The following is a 13,940-nucleotide window of genomic DNA, read 5'->3' on the forward strand; positions in this document are numbered from 1 at the left end:
CTGGAAGAATGAGATTATATATTAGGCAGAATATAGCAAAGACAGAATAAAGAAGACAGAAATCAGGCAATTCAATTCAAAAGCATTCAGATGTCACTGCAAAAGAATGGTGCAGAATAGATTTACTGCGTAGGTTTAATTATTTAGCTGAAAGATGACAGCAGTTTCAGATATAGCAGAACATTATTTATGGTGATAAAACAATTTATTATATTTGTATTTCTTGGGTTTGTTTTAAGCATTTCAAATCTTGACATGTATTTAGTCCTAGCAGATACATTATAAAATGGAATTACATGATCTAAAAAGCTTGCTAAATGTGTGCTGGAGTGTGGTATTAACTTTTTACTGTTATACAGAGATGCTTACTGCTGTAAATATTGTGCTACATTGCACTCCAAAATAGCTGTGCAGATTTGATGTCATAAAAACTTTGGTGCTTCAATTACATGTGTTCTAAACAACATTTTTTAAAAAATGTGTTGCAGATGCCTGATAATTTCCTGACTACTGAAGTATTTTGACTGCTGAATTTACCTTTCTGACAATGAACAGTTCAAAATCACCGGTGTTGGCTGGAAATGGTATATTTGCCAACACAACTTGTCGCACAGAAAAGAAGATTTCTGTGTTTTTTTCTGTAATTTTTATGACAGTGGGAATTTTATCCAACACGCTTGCAATAGCAATTCTTATGAAGGCTTATCAGAGGTTTAGACAGAAATCAAAAGCCTCTTTTTTGCTTTTTGCTAGTGGCTTGGTTATCACAGACTTGCTGGGCCATCTCATCACTGGAACCATTGCAGTATTTGTATATATATCGGACAAAGACTGGATCCGATTTAATCAATCAAATGTTCTCTGTAGCATTTTTGGCATCTGTATGGTGTTCTTCGGACTATGTCCCCTTTTTCTGGGCAGTGTAATGGCTGTTGAACGCTGCATAGGAGTCACAAAGCCAATATTTCATTCAACAAAAATGACTTCTAAACATGTAAAAATGATGTTAACTATGGTATGCCTTTTTGCTATTTTCATAGCCTTGCTGCCTATATTTAGGTTGAAAGCCTATCAAATTCAGGCATCAAGGACCTGGTGTTTCTATAAAACAGAACATGTTGAAGACTGGGAAGACAGATTTTACCTCCTGCTTTTTTCATGCTTGGGTTTACTGGCCCTTGGTATTTCATTCTTGTGCAATGCTGTGACGGGAATTACACTTTTGAGGGTCAAATTTAAGAGTCAACATAGACAAGGCAGATCTCATCATTTTGAAATGATCATTCAGCTCTTGGCTATAATGTGTGTCTCTTGCATTTGCTGGAGTCCATTCCTGGTAAGACTTTAATATCTTTGTCAGTTTTAATGCCTTTGTATGCTGTTTTATTTTTCTTTTTTAAAAATTAAAGACATGATGCTTTCTCTATGGCAAATCATTCTTTCAAGAGCACATAGTTCAAATGCACATAGAGCTATAAGGCTATTTTCACTATGGATGTGATCCAGTCAAAGGTGAGCACAGTTGGTTCTACTGAGTTCAATGGGAGAGAACTAGTGGGATGTAAAAATGCTTAATATTGGCTGTATTTGCTTCTTGTGTATAATGCTTTTAAAACTTGGTATTGTATGATGTCTTAAACTCTGAATCTCTCAGTGATGGGATTATTAAGACCTAAGTTTTATTTATTTACATTATTTATAGTCTTCCTTTCTCACAGAGACTCAAGGTGGAGACATAGTGAGTCAGTATAATTAACAGAATTGGGACATACAATAAACAGTGCATTAGGATTGTAGAAGTCTGGAATCAACTAGAAATAACTGAAGATTAGCATAAGTATTAATAGGCATAAGTATTAACAGGCTGCTTATTATTATATCTTACTTATGTCTGGCTGTTGTGATTTACTGGCTAAAAGTGAACAGGTTGAAACTAAGCCCCGAAAAGACAGAGGTAATGCTGGGTAGGATAGGAAGGTGGAAGCTTCGAAGAACATTGTTCTCCCTACTTTTGATGGAATACAACTGGTCCTTGTTGACTCAGTTAAAAGTATTTGGATTATTCTGGATCCAACTTGAAATATAATGGATTTTGGATAATTGAGATGGATGTGAACTAACTGATGCTATGATAGTAGATAAGTAGCCTTTTGGTGCTGCCATCCCCCCTGCTTCATAGGTCTTACAATGAGTTCTATAGCATGATCTGTCAGATTTAGCACAGTTTCTGCACAAACACCATTCTAGATGTTTCTCAGCCCTCTTCAGATTACCCAGCTCTGTGGTAAACCAGGGGGCAGGGTTTCATCTGAAGGATGGGAGAGGTTGATGAGGGGCATCCTTGTCAATAGCTTCAGGGAATTTCACGTTCCTTGCTTTTACTGCGGTCTCAACAGAATACATGTTTGGAATCCTAAAGTCCCCCAGAACTTTCTGGAGTCTAGTAGGATTCATGAGTTTTAATGGGTGGATCATTTTAACTGCATCCTCATGTGGGGTGTTGGAGTCACATTCACCTTGGGTTTAAGTAGGTAGTGGTCAGACCATGTTCCAAGGCGAATCTCCAGCTCCGAATGCAAACCTTCCCTCAAAGGCTCAGTGAAAAATATTAAGCCCAGGATATGACAGCTTTCATTCGTTGGGCTAGTCATGACTTGGGAGAGACCCAAGGTACTCAAAGAAGTTATAAAATCCTGGGCCAGGTCTGACAAGGAGTTCTAGTCATGAATGTTGAAGTCCCCCAGAAAGATCAGTCTAGGAGTCTCCAGCACCATATCTGACAGTACTTCTGCCAGTTCAGACAGAGTGCCCACTAGGGAATTAGGTGGCTGGTAGAAAAGAAGAATGCATAATCTATCCTCAGTCTCTAATGTAAGTACACAGCTCCATAATTCTGTGTATTTCATTCCTTTATTTGTACTTCTGAACCAAAGATATGGTTTCAACTAAGGATTCTAGTTATAGACAATCACCTCATGATTTTTTTGGACCGTGCTGAATGCATTAGGGTTGCTAAGATTTTTCTGATGGTTTGAAAAACCATAGCACCATGTGTAAACTTGAAACTTGAAGATATATTTGCAATTTTGTACTTAAAAGTTACACATTAAAATCTAATTTGAAATCCATGAAATACAGAATTAATCTTTTTCACATTATAATTTGGTTTAAAGAATTATTAAAGAAGACCTACAGTGCAATTCTAAGAATACCTTCCTGGGAGTAAGCCCCAATGTATAGACCAGAGTAGGATTCAGAGTAAACCTCTTTAGGATTATTCTATAAGTCTGTTAATTGAGTAGCATTTAGATTAAGTATATGGTATCAGTGAACTGGTGTAGTCAGGTGTAACTCTAAAACTACAGTTACAAAGAAAGAGGTTTCTATTTTGCTTATTCATCATAGTTCAACACAGAAACTTTTGTTGACTGCAATGCAGTGCACTGATATTGAACAAGAGAATGAATCAGTTTGGGGTAAAAACAATTTTAATTGAATTGTCCACATTTGTTTTTGAGTATTGCAGTTTGAATTAATTGGATTTGCTAAGAATCCTCTCTGTGTTTTTCTTGCCTTTCATGTGAAAACTGTTATTAGAAGGTTCTCTGTATTTTCTCTTAGTTGGGCAAATAGTTGCTTCATGGATATGGATCTGTTTTAGTTTTGGAAAAGCATGGGGAGGCATGGGTTATAGACCCTTCCATGTGCCATAGCCCCAATCCCAAAGGCTACTTCCTTAGGTGGTGGAGATGGCCTTGCTGACTGGTAGCTGCTGCTTCAGAACACCAGTGGTTTCTGGGATTTCCTTGGCCAGATGAGACAGCAGGCTCTGTAACAGCTCTATTATTCTCCCATACGAGGCAGAGTCAGGTAGGGTGGATTAGGGTAGGGATGGGCATAACCATCTGATGAACATAGACTGCAACTCTTCTGGAAGAAGTAGTCAATGTGGGCCGTGTAAATACAACCATTCTGTAATAAAAGCTTATCACACATTCTGAAGTAAGGCAACAATGCTGAATCAATTCCCTTTATGTTATTAGACTATTTAATCATCAAAAATGTCCTTAATTTCTGCTGGATTGGGCATGCTAAACATGCAGCTTGGAATTTCTCCTGCGTAACTGCAACTGGGCTATCAGAGAAGAGCAGGACAACTTCTACAGTCTCTTCTGACAAAATGTCTAATGAGGGTTGTTCAGTCAGTCAGTCAGCTGTCACATTTTCTGTTCCTGTCTTATACTGCATCTCATAAGTAAAAGAAAGGAACTGTTCTGATTATCTAGCAATTTGACCAAATCCTTTTGATGTCAACATTGTCTGGGGACTGTGATCAGTATGTAATTTAAATGCATGGCCCCACAAATAAGTTCTTCACTTTTCTGTGGTCCAAACACACTGTGGTCCAAAAGTGCTTCCTTTTCAACAATAGAATACTTCCTCTCAGCTTGAATAAGTGTTTTGCATACAAATGCAACCATCTTTTTCACCTTACCCTCATGGAGCTGAGTCAACACAGCTCCCAATCCATGTTCAGAAGCATCAGTTGTCACAGTCATAAGCAATTTGGATCGAGCAAAGCCATTGGCATAAAATCTTTTAAAATATCAAAGCTATGTAATAACTCTTTAAGTGGTTCAATTGAAGCATAATTAGGGATAAACTTCATATAACCACAAAGCCAAATCCCAAAAAGAATGTAAATCTTGTAAGTCAATTGGAGCTGGTACCAGTAAAATTGTTTCAGTATAGGAATGCCAGCCTCAAGGTGCTTTCTGGGGATCCTCTGGAATTACAGGTCAGATTACAGAGATCCATTCCCCTGGAGAAAACAAATGCTTTGGAAAGTGGACTGTATGGCAGCATATCCAACTGAGGTTTCTGTCCTTCCCAAGCTTTCCCAACCTTGATCTGGCAATCTTGCCCCCCCCCCCCCCAATTCTCTGCTGGTGGCCAAGGGGGACATTGCAACCCTATTTCAATATGATCTAAATCAGGTTTTAACCGAGCTGAACAGACAGTGGCTGAATTTAGACAACCAATTTGGGCTGACACAGGAATGACTCACATCTGGATATAAATGGCACATTCAAATGTACATATCTGGATCCTGCCTCACTCCTGCCCTTACCTCGTCCTCTGCTGTTGCTCTGCCATTCTGATAAATCATCCTCTCTGACAATATCATTTTGCAGCAGTTTCTTAAGCTTCTCCAGCACAACATCTCTCACTGCAAATGGCAACTGTTGTAACTTCTGATGCACAGGGACTACATTAGACCTCACTTTTACCTTATGGATAAATCTCCTTAGCACAAGCAACTCCTGAATAAAATTATTCCTGCTCACAGCTGAAACTACCCTCTGTGATGATTTGACATCTAATAGGGAAGCCACAGTATGTCCATTCAGCCCCGTCAGTTTTAATGCAGCAAACAATCTTTGCCAAGGATAGAAGTACCATTATGCGGAATATAAAATTCTGTTGGTATATAACATGCACCAAACCTCAGTTCAGCACATAACACAACCAAATCAAGGTGTTTGGTTCATTAAATAACATATCAACTGCAGTTTTGGTTCCACCAATGGCACATTCTTAAAATAATGCAAATAAAGTGCCTCAGATAATACAAAGACTGCTGAACTAATATCTAGCATCAACTCAATATCCTGACCCTTCCCAAATGGGGTAGCGCACGCGCACACACACATACAATTCTTTTCGCAATAGACACAGATCCAATCCCATCCACACTCAAAACATTTACACTGGGGTCTTGAATTGCATGTACTCAGTGCTTACTCTGTTAGTTATGACAAGCCTTAGCAAAATGTTCCATCTTGCAATAGTTACGGTACATTGTGCTCTTTTTGCAGGACACTTAGGATAACTTGCAAGATGCTCTATAGAACCACAACAAAAAACCCTTTTTTGTTTATGTTCTACTTTACTGTCTCCATAACTTTTCAGTATGTTCCTTCAGTTCTTTTGTAGCATCTTGACTCTGTATTGGAGCTTTCTGCAACGTCCACATTTTGTATTCTATCTCTGGTGCCCAAACTTATCATCTTAGTTTCATTCAAACCTGCCTCTGTTTGAATTGTTTTAGTTTTCTCCAAAGAGTGTCCTAGTTATAAAAGCAACCATTCTCTTATGTGAGGAATATTTGTCTTTCCAACCAGCTGGTCTCTATTCATCTCAGGGGCCAATTAAATCTCTCAAAACAGCAATATATTGCAAAGTTGACTCCCCCAGCTTCTGTTCATCCCAATGAAAGTTATGACCATTACCTCATTAACTCTGGGCACAAGTCCTTCAGTGCAATAAGAGCAGTCTCATATATTCATCATCATCCAGAGGAAATGTGTAACATCAACCACAGGAAATATGTAAAAAATATATTGTCCTTCCAAGGAGTGAATAAGTAGCACACGTTTTCTTTCTTCAAACACATCAATCCCACTACAAGCAGTTAATTATAAATACAAAACCATGAAGTAAAAGCAATTGGAGGCTCCCCTGGACTTTGCAAAAAAGGTGCCAGTGGATTTAAAGGCAAAAAAGTTATCCCACTTTTGTTACCAATTTGTTATGTCTGTTCAAAAATACCTCCAAGTCAGATTACAAAATCTGTTTATTACGTAGCCAAATAGCAGTTAAAACACATTTCTACAGCTGCATTCACTCCCACTCCCTATATCCAATTTATATACACCTCTTCCCATAACAGTAGTATGCTTAAAGAAACATGCACCTACACCATAGATGATTGAACAACAAAATATTAAGTGAATTATTTATAATCAAAAGATATGCCTGCAGAATGTTAGAATTACTAGATAGGGAGAGTTTATTATTAAAGTACAAACAAGGTGCATGTGCTCTGCAAGTGAATTCAAGAAATTAGATGTTTCTTTTAGCCCTCTCATTTTAATAAACAGGGCAGACTGAGAATGAATGGAAATAATTGCTTATCCTGTTAAAAAAATAATTGTAACAGCAGCGTCTAACATATTTGTCTACCTAAAACATGTGCTGCAAGAAATAATTTTGATGTTATTAATACATTTAACCTAGCCTTTTATTGTTTGAAGAATCAGACAGCTTTGCAACCATGCTGCTTATTTTCACTTTTACTTTATTTGTCGTAATGGCCTTTGTGCTTACTTCTTTTCTTCAAAAGAAATGTAGCTTTTTCTTGAGTATATGGAAATACTTATATATAACAGCTAATGATGGCCCAGTAGTAATGTATGGTTGTGAGAGCTGGACCATAAGGAAGGCTGAGCGCAGAATAGATGCTTTTGAGATGTGGTGCTGGAGAAGACTCTTGAGAGTCCCTTGGACTGCAAGATCAAATCAGTCAGTCCTAAGGGAAATCAATCCAGACTGTTCCCTGGAAGGTCAGATGCTGAAGCTGAAGCTCAAATACTTTGGCCACCAAATGAGAAGGGAGCACTCCTTGGAGATGCTAGGAAAGACAGAAGGCAAAAGAAGAAGGGGACGCAGGAGATGAGATGACTGGACAGTGTTACTGATGTAACAAACATGAATTTGAGCAGACTTCGGAGGATGGTAGAAGACAGGAGGGCCTGGCGTGACTTTGTCCATGGGGTCGCAAAGAGTCAGACTCGACTGCGACTGAACAACAAAAATGATGGTCCATATTTAAAACAACAACAACACAAAATGAGGCAGCTGTGACTATAGTTTGGGGATCTACAAACACAGGAACAAAATGGAGGGGACCCTTGTCCACCCCAAAAACAGTTCCAGTGATGTCAATGTGTGCACAGATATTACGAGAGAGAGAGAGAGGAGTTTAGAGTCAATACTGGATTGCCGTAGCAACATAAAATAAAAGACAACAATTAAGAGCAGGGTAAGATGGGGAGAGAGCTAGAACTTACTGCACCTTGCTTTTCCCACCCACCTGCTTATGTCTGATCTTCACAGCACTTCTGAGAGTGGAAAGAAGATCAGATCAGCAGCAGGGAAGAGGGAGGACTGGGGTAGTGGACAAAGTGGTGCAAAGGCAGGAATATGGGTCAGATGGGTGGGCAGTTGCCTGCTCTAGCTTAGGAAATACCTGGGAGTGAAGCCTGAAGAGGTCAGGGTTTGCGGAGAAGGGGAGGAACTTCAGTGGGCTATAATGCCATAGAGTCCACTTTCCACAGCAGCCATTTTTTCCCATATGAACTGATTTCTGTCACCTGGAAATCAGTTGTAATAGTAGGAGATCGGCAGCCACCACCTGGAGATTAGCAACCAAGAAAAGAATACACAGATGAAATGACAAAATTATGTAACCAAATGGTTCTGTGATAATCCAGCCTCAAAACAACTCAAAACACAATTTAACAACAACAACTGATTCTTAATTAAGGATGTTTAAAACAGCTTATAAAAAGTTAGGAATAAATATTGTAAATAAGCAGGTATATAAATGATGAGTCAAAACCCATTTCATAGGAAGAAGTCCAAAATGCGTCTTCTATTTTCACAGTGCCAATAATCAAAACAAGTCCTCAAGTTGTGGAGCAAGCACAAATTCTTAGTGTGCAGCTGTGCACAAATAAATCCTTAGTGCGACGAGGCAGTACTCCAGTTTCCTCGTTTCACAAGAGCTTTTTCTAGCTGCATAAGAGAATTACAAAATATTTACAAACACACCTACAGATATGAGTCTACCCATAAACCAAATAACATATTAAGATATCCTACCTTCAAATTCACACAATTAAGACATGACAAGAATGCTTCAAAGCAGAAACATTTGTTATTCTTATTAATTGTGTTTGAGTTGTTATGAGGTTGGATTATCACAGAACCGTTAGGTTATATAACTTTACCACCTGGAGATTGGCAACCACAGAAAAAGCTGGGGACAGGCAGGCAAAGAGAAATGAAAGACAGAGCAAGAATAAGTGAAATTAGGGTTGCCAAGTCTAATTCAAGAAATATCTGGGGACTTTGGGGGCGGAGTCAGGAGACTTTGGGGGTGGAGCCAGGAGACATTGGGGGCAGAGCCAGGAGCAAGGGTGTGACAAGCATAATTGAACTACAAGGGAGTTCTGGCCATCACATAAGAACATAAGAGAAGCCATGTTGGATCAGGCCAATGGCCCATCCAGTCCAACACTCTGTGTCACACAGTGGCAAAAAAATTTATATATACACACACACTGTGGCTAATAGCCACTGATGGACCTCTGTTCCATATTTTTATCTAAATCCCTCTTGAAGGTGGCTATGCTTGTGGCCGCCACCACCTCCTGTGGCAGTGAATTCCACATGTTAATCACCCTTTGGGTGAAGAAGTACTTCCTTTTATCCGTTTTAACCTGTCTGCTCAGCAATTTCATCGAATGCCCACGAGTTCTTGTATTGTGAGAAAGGGAGAAAAGTACTTCTTTCTCTACTTTTTCCATTCCATGCATTATCTTGTAAACCTCTATCATGTCACCCCGCAGTCGACGTTTCTCCAAGCTAAAGAGTCCCAAGCGTTTCAACCTTTCTTCACAGGGAAAGTGTTCCAGCCCTTTAATCATTCTAGTTGCCCTTTTATGGACTTTCTCCAATGCTATAATATCCTTTTTGAGGTGCAGCAACCAAAACTGCACACAGTACTCCAAATGAGACCGCACCATCGATTATACAGGGGCATTATGATACTGGCTTTTCAATTCCCTTCCTAATAATTCCCAGCATGGCGTTGGCCTTTTTTATTGCAAACGCACACTGTCTTGACATTTTCAGTGAGTTATCTACCACGACTCCAAGATCTCTTTCTTGGTCAGTCTCTGCCAGTTCACACCCCATCAACTTGTATTTGTAGCTGGGATTCTTGGCCCCAATGTGCATTACTTTGCACTTGGCCACATTGAACTGCATTTGTCACGTTGGCGCCCACTCACCCAGCCTCAACAGATCCCTTTGGAGTGCCTCACAATCCTCTCTGGTTCTCACCACCCTGAACAATTTAGTGTCATCCGCAAACTTGGCCACTTCACTGCTCACTCCCAACTCTAAATCATTTATGAACAAGTTAAAGAGTATGGGACCCAGTACCGAGCCCTGCGGCACCCCACTGCTTACCGTCCTCCACTGCGAAGACTGCCCATTTATACTCACTCTCTGCTTCGTATTACTCAGCCAGTTTTTGATCCACAAGAGGACCTGTCCTTTTACTCCATGACTCTCAAGCTTTCTAAGGAGCCTTTGATGAGGAACTTTATCAAAAGCTTTCTGGAAGTCAAGGTAAACAACATCTATCGGGTCTCCTTTGTCCACATGTTTGTTCACCCCCTCAAAGAAATTGCTCTGAAACAAAAGCAAAACAAACCGAGGGATTTTGTTACTGACCCTTCCCATGAAGTACTTCCTGTTCAGCTTTAAAGGCACACACACACATACATTTTGAAATGGACCTGTTTGCAAGTTTCTGGACCTGCTCAAGATCTAGAGCTGCATGGTGGCTGTGGGGGTGGGCTTCCCCCGCGGCCAGCTGGCTGGGAGTGGGGGGAAGCCTGTAAAACCGGGGGATCCCCCATTGGGACCTTGGGATTGGGAAGCCTAAGTGAAATAGAGTGAAGCTACTAATCAAGAAGGGGGAAATGAACCTAGAGTCAGAGCTGCATCCCTAACCTCATAAAGGTAATAAACAGTGCTGCTATTGAGACAGAGAAAAACATTTTGCTTAGACCAAAGGCATCTCTGCAGAAGGGATACACTGTAATCAGTAACATGCAGTCAGACAAATTTAGGGATAAACCAGATGAGACTAGAGAGATCCATGATGAGGATGTGAGTCTTCTCAGTGCCTTTAATTTTCATAAAACTGCCTGAGGGAGGCTTGATTTGGATGACGGCTGCAGTGCTGGGTTGGGTGCATTATTCAAACTATTTCCTAGCTCAGCTATTACTCGCCCTCATAAAAAAGGCAGGAAACAATTTTTAGTCACTTAAATGAAGTGCTAGATTAGAAGTGGCTTGGGGGTTCTCATGCATGAGTCCTCTTTTTCAGGTCTTTATTGTAAAATCATAGGGGTCTACTTTTAAACAAAAAATGACCATTTCCTAAATACATCCCTATGCTTGAAGTATTTTTCTTCCACCCTGGCTCCAATTCCAAAAGTGACACTGATTGGTAGAAAAGTGCTGAAAGTGCACAATGAGTTGTCGCACAGGAGTAGAGTTTCCATTTTTGTAACTAGGAAGAATGTATAAAGATAAGTTGTAAAATGGCGCATTTACTTTTCACATGTCTTCTAACAATATTAATGAAAAGAGAATCTATGGAAGAAACAGCTATATACAGCTATTGTTGATATGTATATTGATTAAGGAGTTAATTTCAGAAAGCAGTACCTTACCAAGTTGTAACCCTTTGCATTATTTCTTTTCTGGAAGTAAACCCTATTGAATAAAGTGAGACTTATTTATGAGTAAACATACCTAGGATTCCAGTGCAAGTAACTCAACATCTTATAACCTCCCTTTGGCTGAGCTATGTGTTGTTCAAAGAACAACCCCACTCTCTAGCCCCAGGACAGATGAGGATTGGGCTACTTTGAAAGCTGCTAGGCCATGACTGCTGCTAGGCACCCAAGCTTGGTTCTGTCAGTAAAAGGCAACCAGCCTTAGTTCTGTCAGTAAAAGGTGTGGGGGAGGAGATCCTTTCCAGGGATATTTTGGCCTTTGAGGGAGAACTCATGGGACCAGTCCTGGCTAGGGTTGCCAGCTCCAGGTTGATGGGAAATTCCTGCAGATTTTGTGGTAGAGTTTTAAGGAAGCCAAAGTTTGGGGAAGGGAGAGGCCTCTGCTGAATATAATTCCATAGAGTCCACCCTCCAAAGCAGACATTTTCTTCAGGGGGAAAATACTGAAAGCACAATCACAGATGATTCCTATGAGAAGAAAAAATGGAAAAAGCCTAAAGAAGCTGACGTGGCTCCATAAACAGCTCTCTAAAGACTTGAGAAATAAAAAAGACTCCTTTAGGAATTGGAAGGAGGGCCTTATAACCAAGGATGAATATAAACAAATCACCATGCTTGTAGAGAAAAAGGAAAGCTAAAGCTCAGTATTAGCTTAGGCTGGCCAAAGAAGCTAAAAACAACAAAAAGGGTTCTTATATTCAGAGTAAGAAAAAGAGCAAGGACATGGTAGGCCCATTGCGAGGGCAAGAAAGTGAAATTGTAACAGGTAATGAAGAGAGGGCGGAACTGCTCAATTTCTACTTTTCCTCAGTCTTCTCTTCTGAGGGGAACGGTGCTCAACATGGCAAAAACAGAACATGTGCCGCCCTGAGTCCGCTTGCGGAGAGGGCGGGATATAAATGTAAAGTAATAAATAAATAAATAAATAAATAAATAAATAAATAAATAAACAAACATATAAGGAGGGTATGAAGTTCCAAACTAGGATCAGCATAGGGGTAGTACATAAACACCTAATTTCTTTAAATGAAACTAAGTCCTCAGGGCCAGATGAATTGCATCCAAGGGTTCTAAAAGAGCTTGTGGATGTAATTTCTGAGCCTCTGGCTATTATTTTTGAAAATTCTTGGAGAACAGGAGAGGTGCTGGAAGATTGGAGGTGGGTGAATGTTGTCCCCATCTTCAAGAAGGGGAAAAAAGAGGATCCGGATAACTACCGACCCATCAGCTTGACGTCTATACCTGGAAAAGTTTTAGAACAAATCATCAAACAGTCGGTCCGGGAACATTTAGAAAGAATGGATGTGATTACTAAGAGCCAGCATGGTTTTCGCAAGAACAAGTCATTTCAGACTAACCTGATCTCTTTTTTTGAGAAAGTGACTACCTTGCTGGATTTGGATCCTGTTACCGTTAGGTGGATCTGTAACTGGTTGACAGATTGCACCCAAAGAGTGCTTGTGAATGGTTCCTCGTCTTGGAGAGGAGTGACAAGAGAAGTGCCTCAGGGATCTGTCCTTGGACCTGTTTTGTTCAACATCTTTATCAATGATTTCGATGAAGGAATAGAGGGAATGCTTATTAAATTTGCAGATGATACTAAATTGGGAGGGATTGCAAACACAGAAGAAGACACAAACAGGATACAGGATGACCTTGACAGGCTGGAAAACTGGGCTAAAACCAATAAAATGAATTTTAACAGGGATAAATGTAAAGTTCTGTATTTTCCATATGAACATATGAAGCTGCCTTATACTGAATCTCAGACTGGCAGCGGCTCTTCAGGGTCTCAAGCTGAGGTTTTTGACACCTATTTGCCTGGACCCTTTTTTTGGAGATGCCGGGGATTGAACCTGGGACCTTCTGCTTCCCAAGCAGATGCTCTACCACTGAGCCACCGTCCCTCCACAAGGTAGGAAAAATCCAATGCATGGTTATAGAATGGGGGAGACTTGTCTTAGCAGTCGTATGTGCGAAAAGGATCTAGGGGTCTTAGTAGATCATATGCTGAACATGAGTCAATCGTGTGATGTGGTGGCTAAAAAGGCAAAGGCAATTTTGGGCTGTATCAAAAGAAGTATAGTGTCCAGATCACGTGATGTGATGGTATTGCTTTACTCTGCTCTGGTAAGTCCTCACCTAGAGTATTGTGTTCAGTTTTGGGCACCACATTTTAAGAAGGATATAGACAAGCTGGAACGGGTCCAGAGGAGGGCGACGAAGATGGTGAGGGGTCTGGAGACCAAGTCCTATGAGGAAAGGTTGAAGGAGCTGGGGATGTTTAGCCTGGAGAGGAGGTGGCTAAGAGGTGATATGATCATCTTCAAGTACTTGAAGGGCTGTCATATAGAGGATGGTGTGGAATTGTTTTCTGTGGCCCTGGAAGGTAGGACCAGAACCAATGGGTTGAAATTAAATCAAAAGAGTTTCCGGCTAAATGTTAGGAAGAACTTCCTGACCGTTAGAACGATTCCTCAGTGGAACAGGATTTCT

At 40.3% G+C, this 13,940-nt stretch overlaps 1 protein-coding gene across 1 annotated transcript in view; it reads left to right on the top strand.

The window, feature by feature from the left end:
* The window catches only part of PTGFR (prostaglandin F receptor), a 52,572-nt gene that overhangs the window by 5,589 nt on the left and 33,043 nt on the right, over nt 1-13,940 (top strand). Inside the window, exon 2 of the mRNA XM_060232079.1 lies at nt 489-1,336. Coding sequence (XP_060088062.1) covers nt 548-1,336 — 789 coding nt within the window. The 5' untranslated portion in view covers nt 489-547. The remainder of the gene's footprint in view (nt 1-488; nt 1,337-13,940) is intronic.

This window comes from Heteronotia binoei, chromosome 2 (assembly GCF_032191835.1).
Source record: "Heteronotia binoei isolate CCM8104 ecotype False Entrance Well chromosome 2, APGP_CSIRO_Hbin_v1, whole genome shotgun sequence".
Lineage (NCBI taxonomy): Eukaryota > Metazoa > Chordata > Lepidosauria > Squamata > Gekkonidae > Heteronotia > Heteronotia binoei.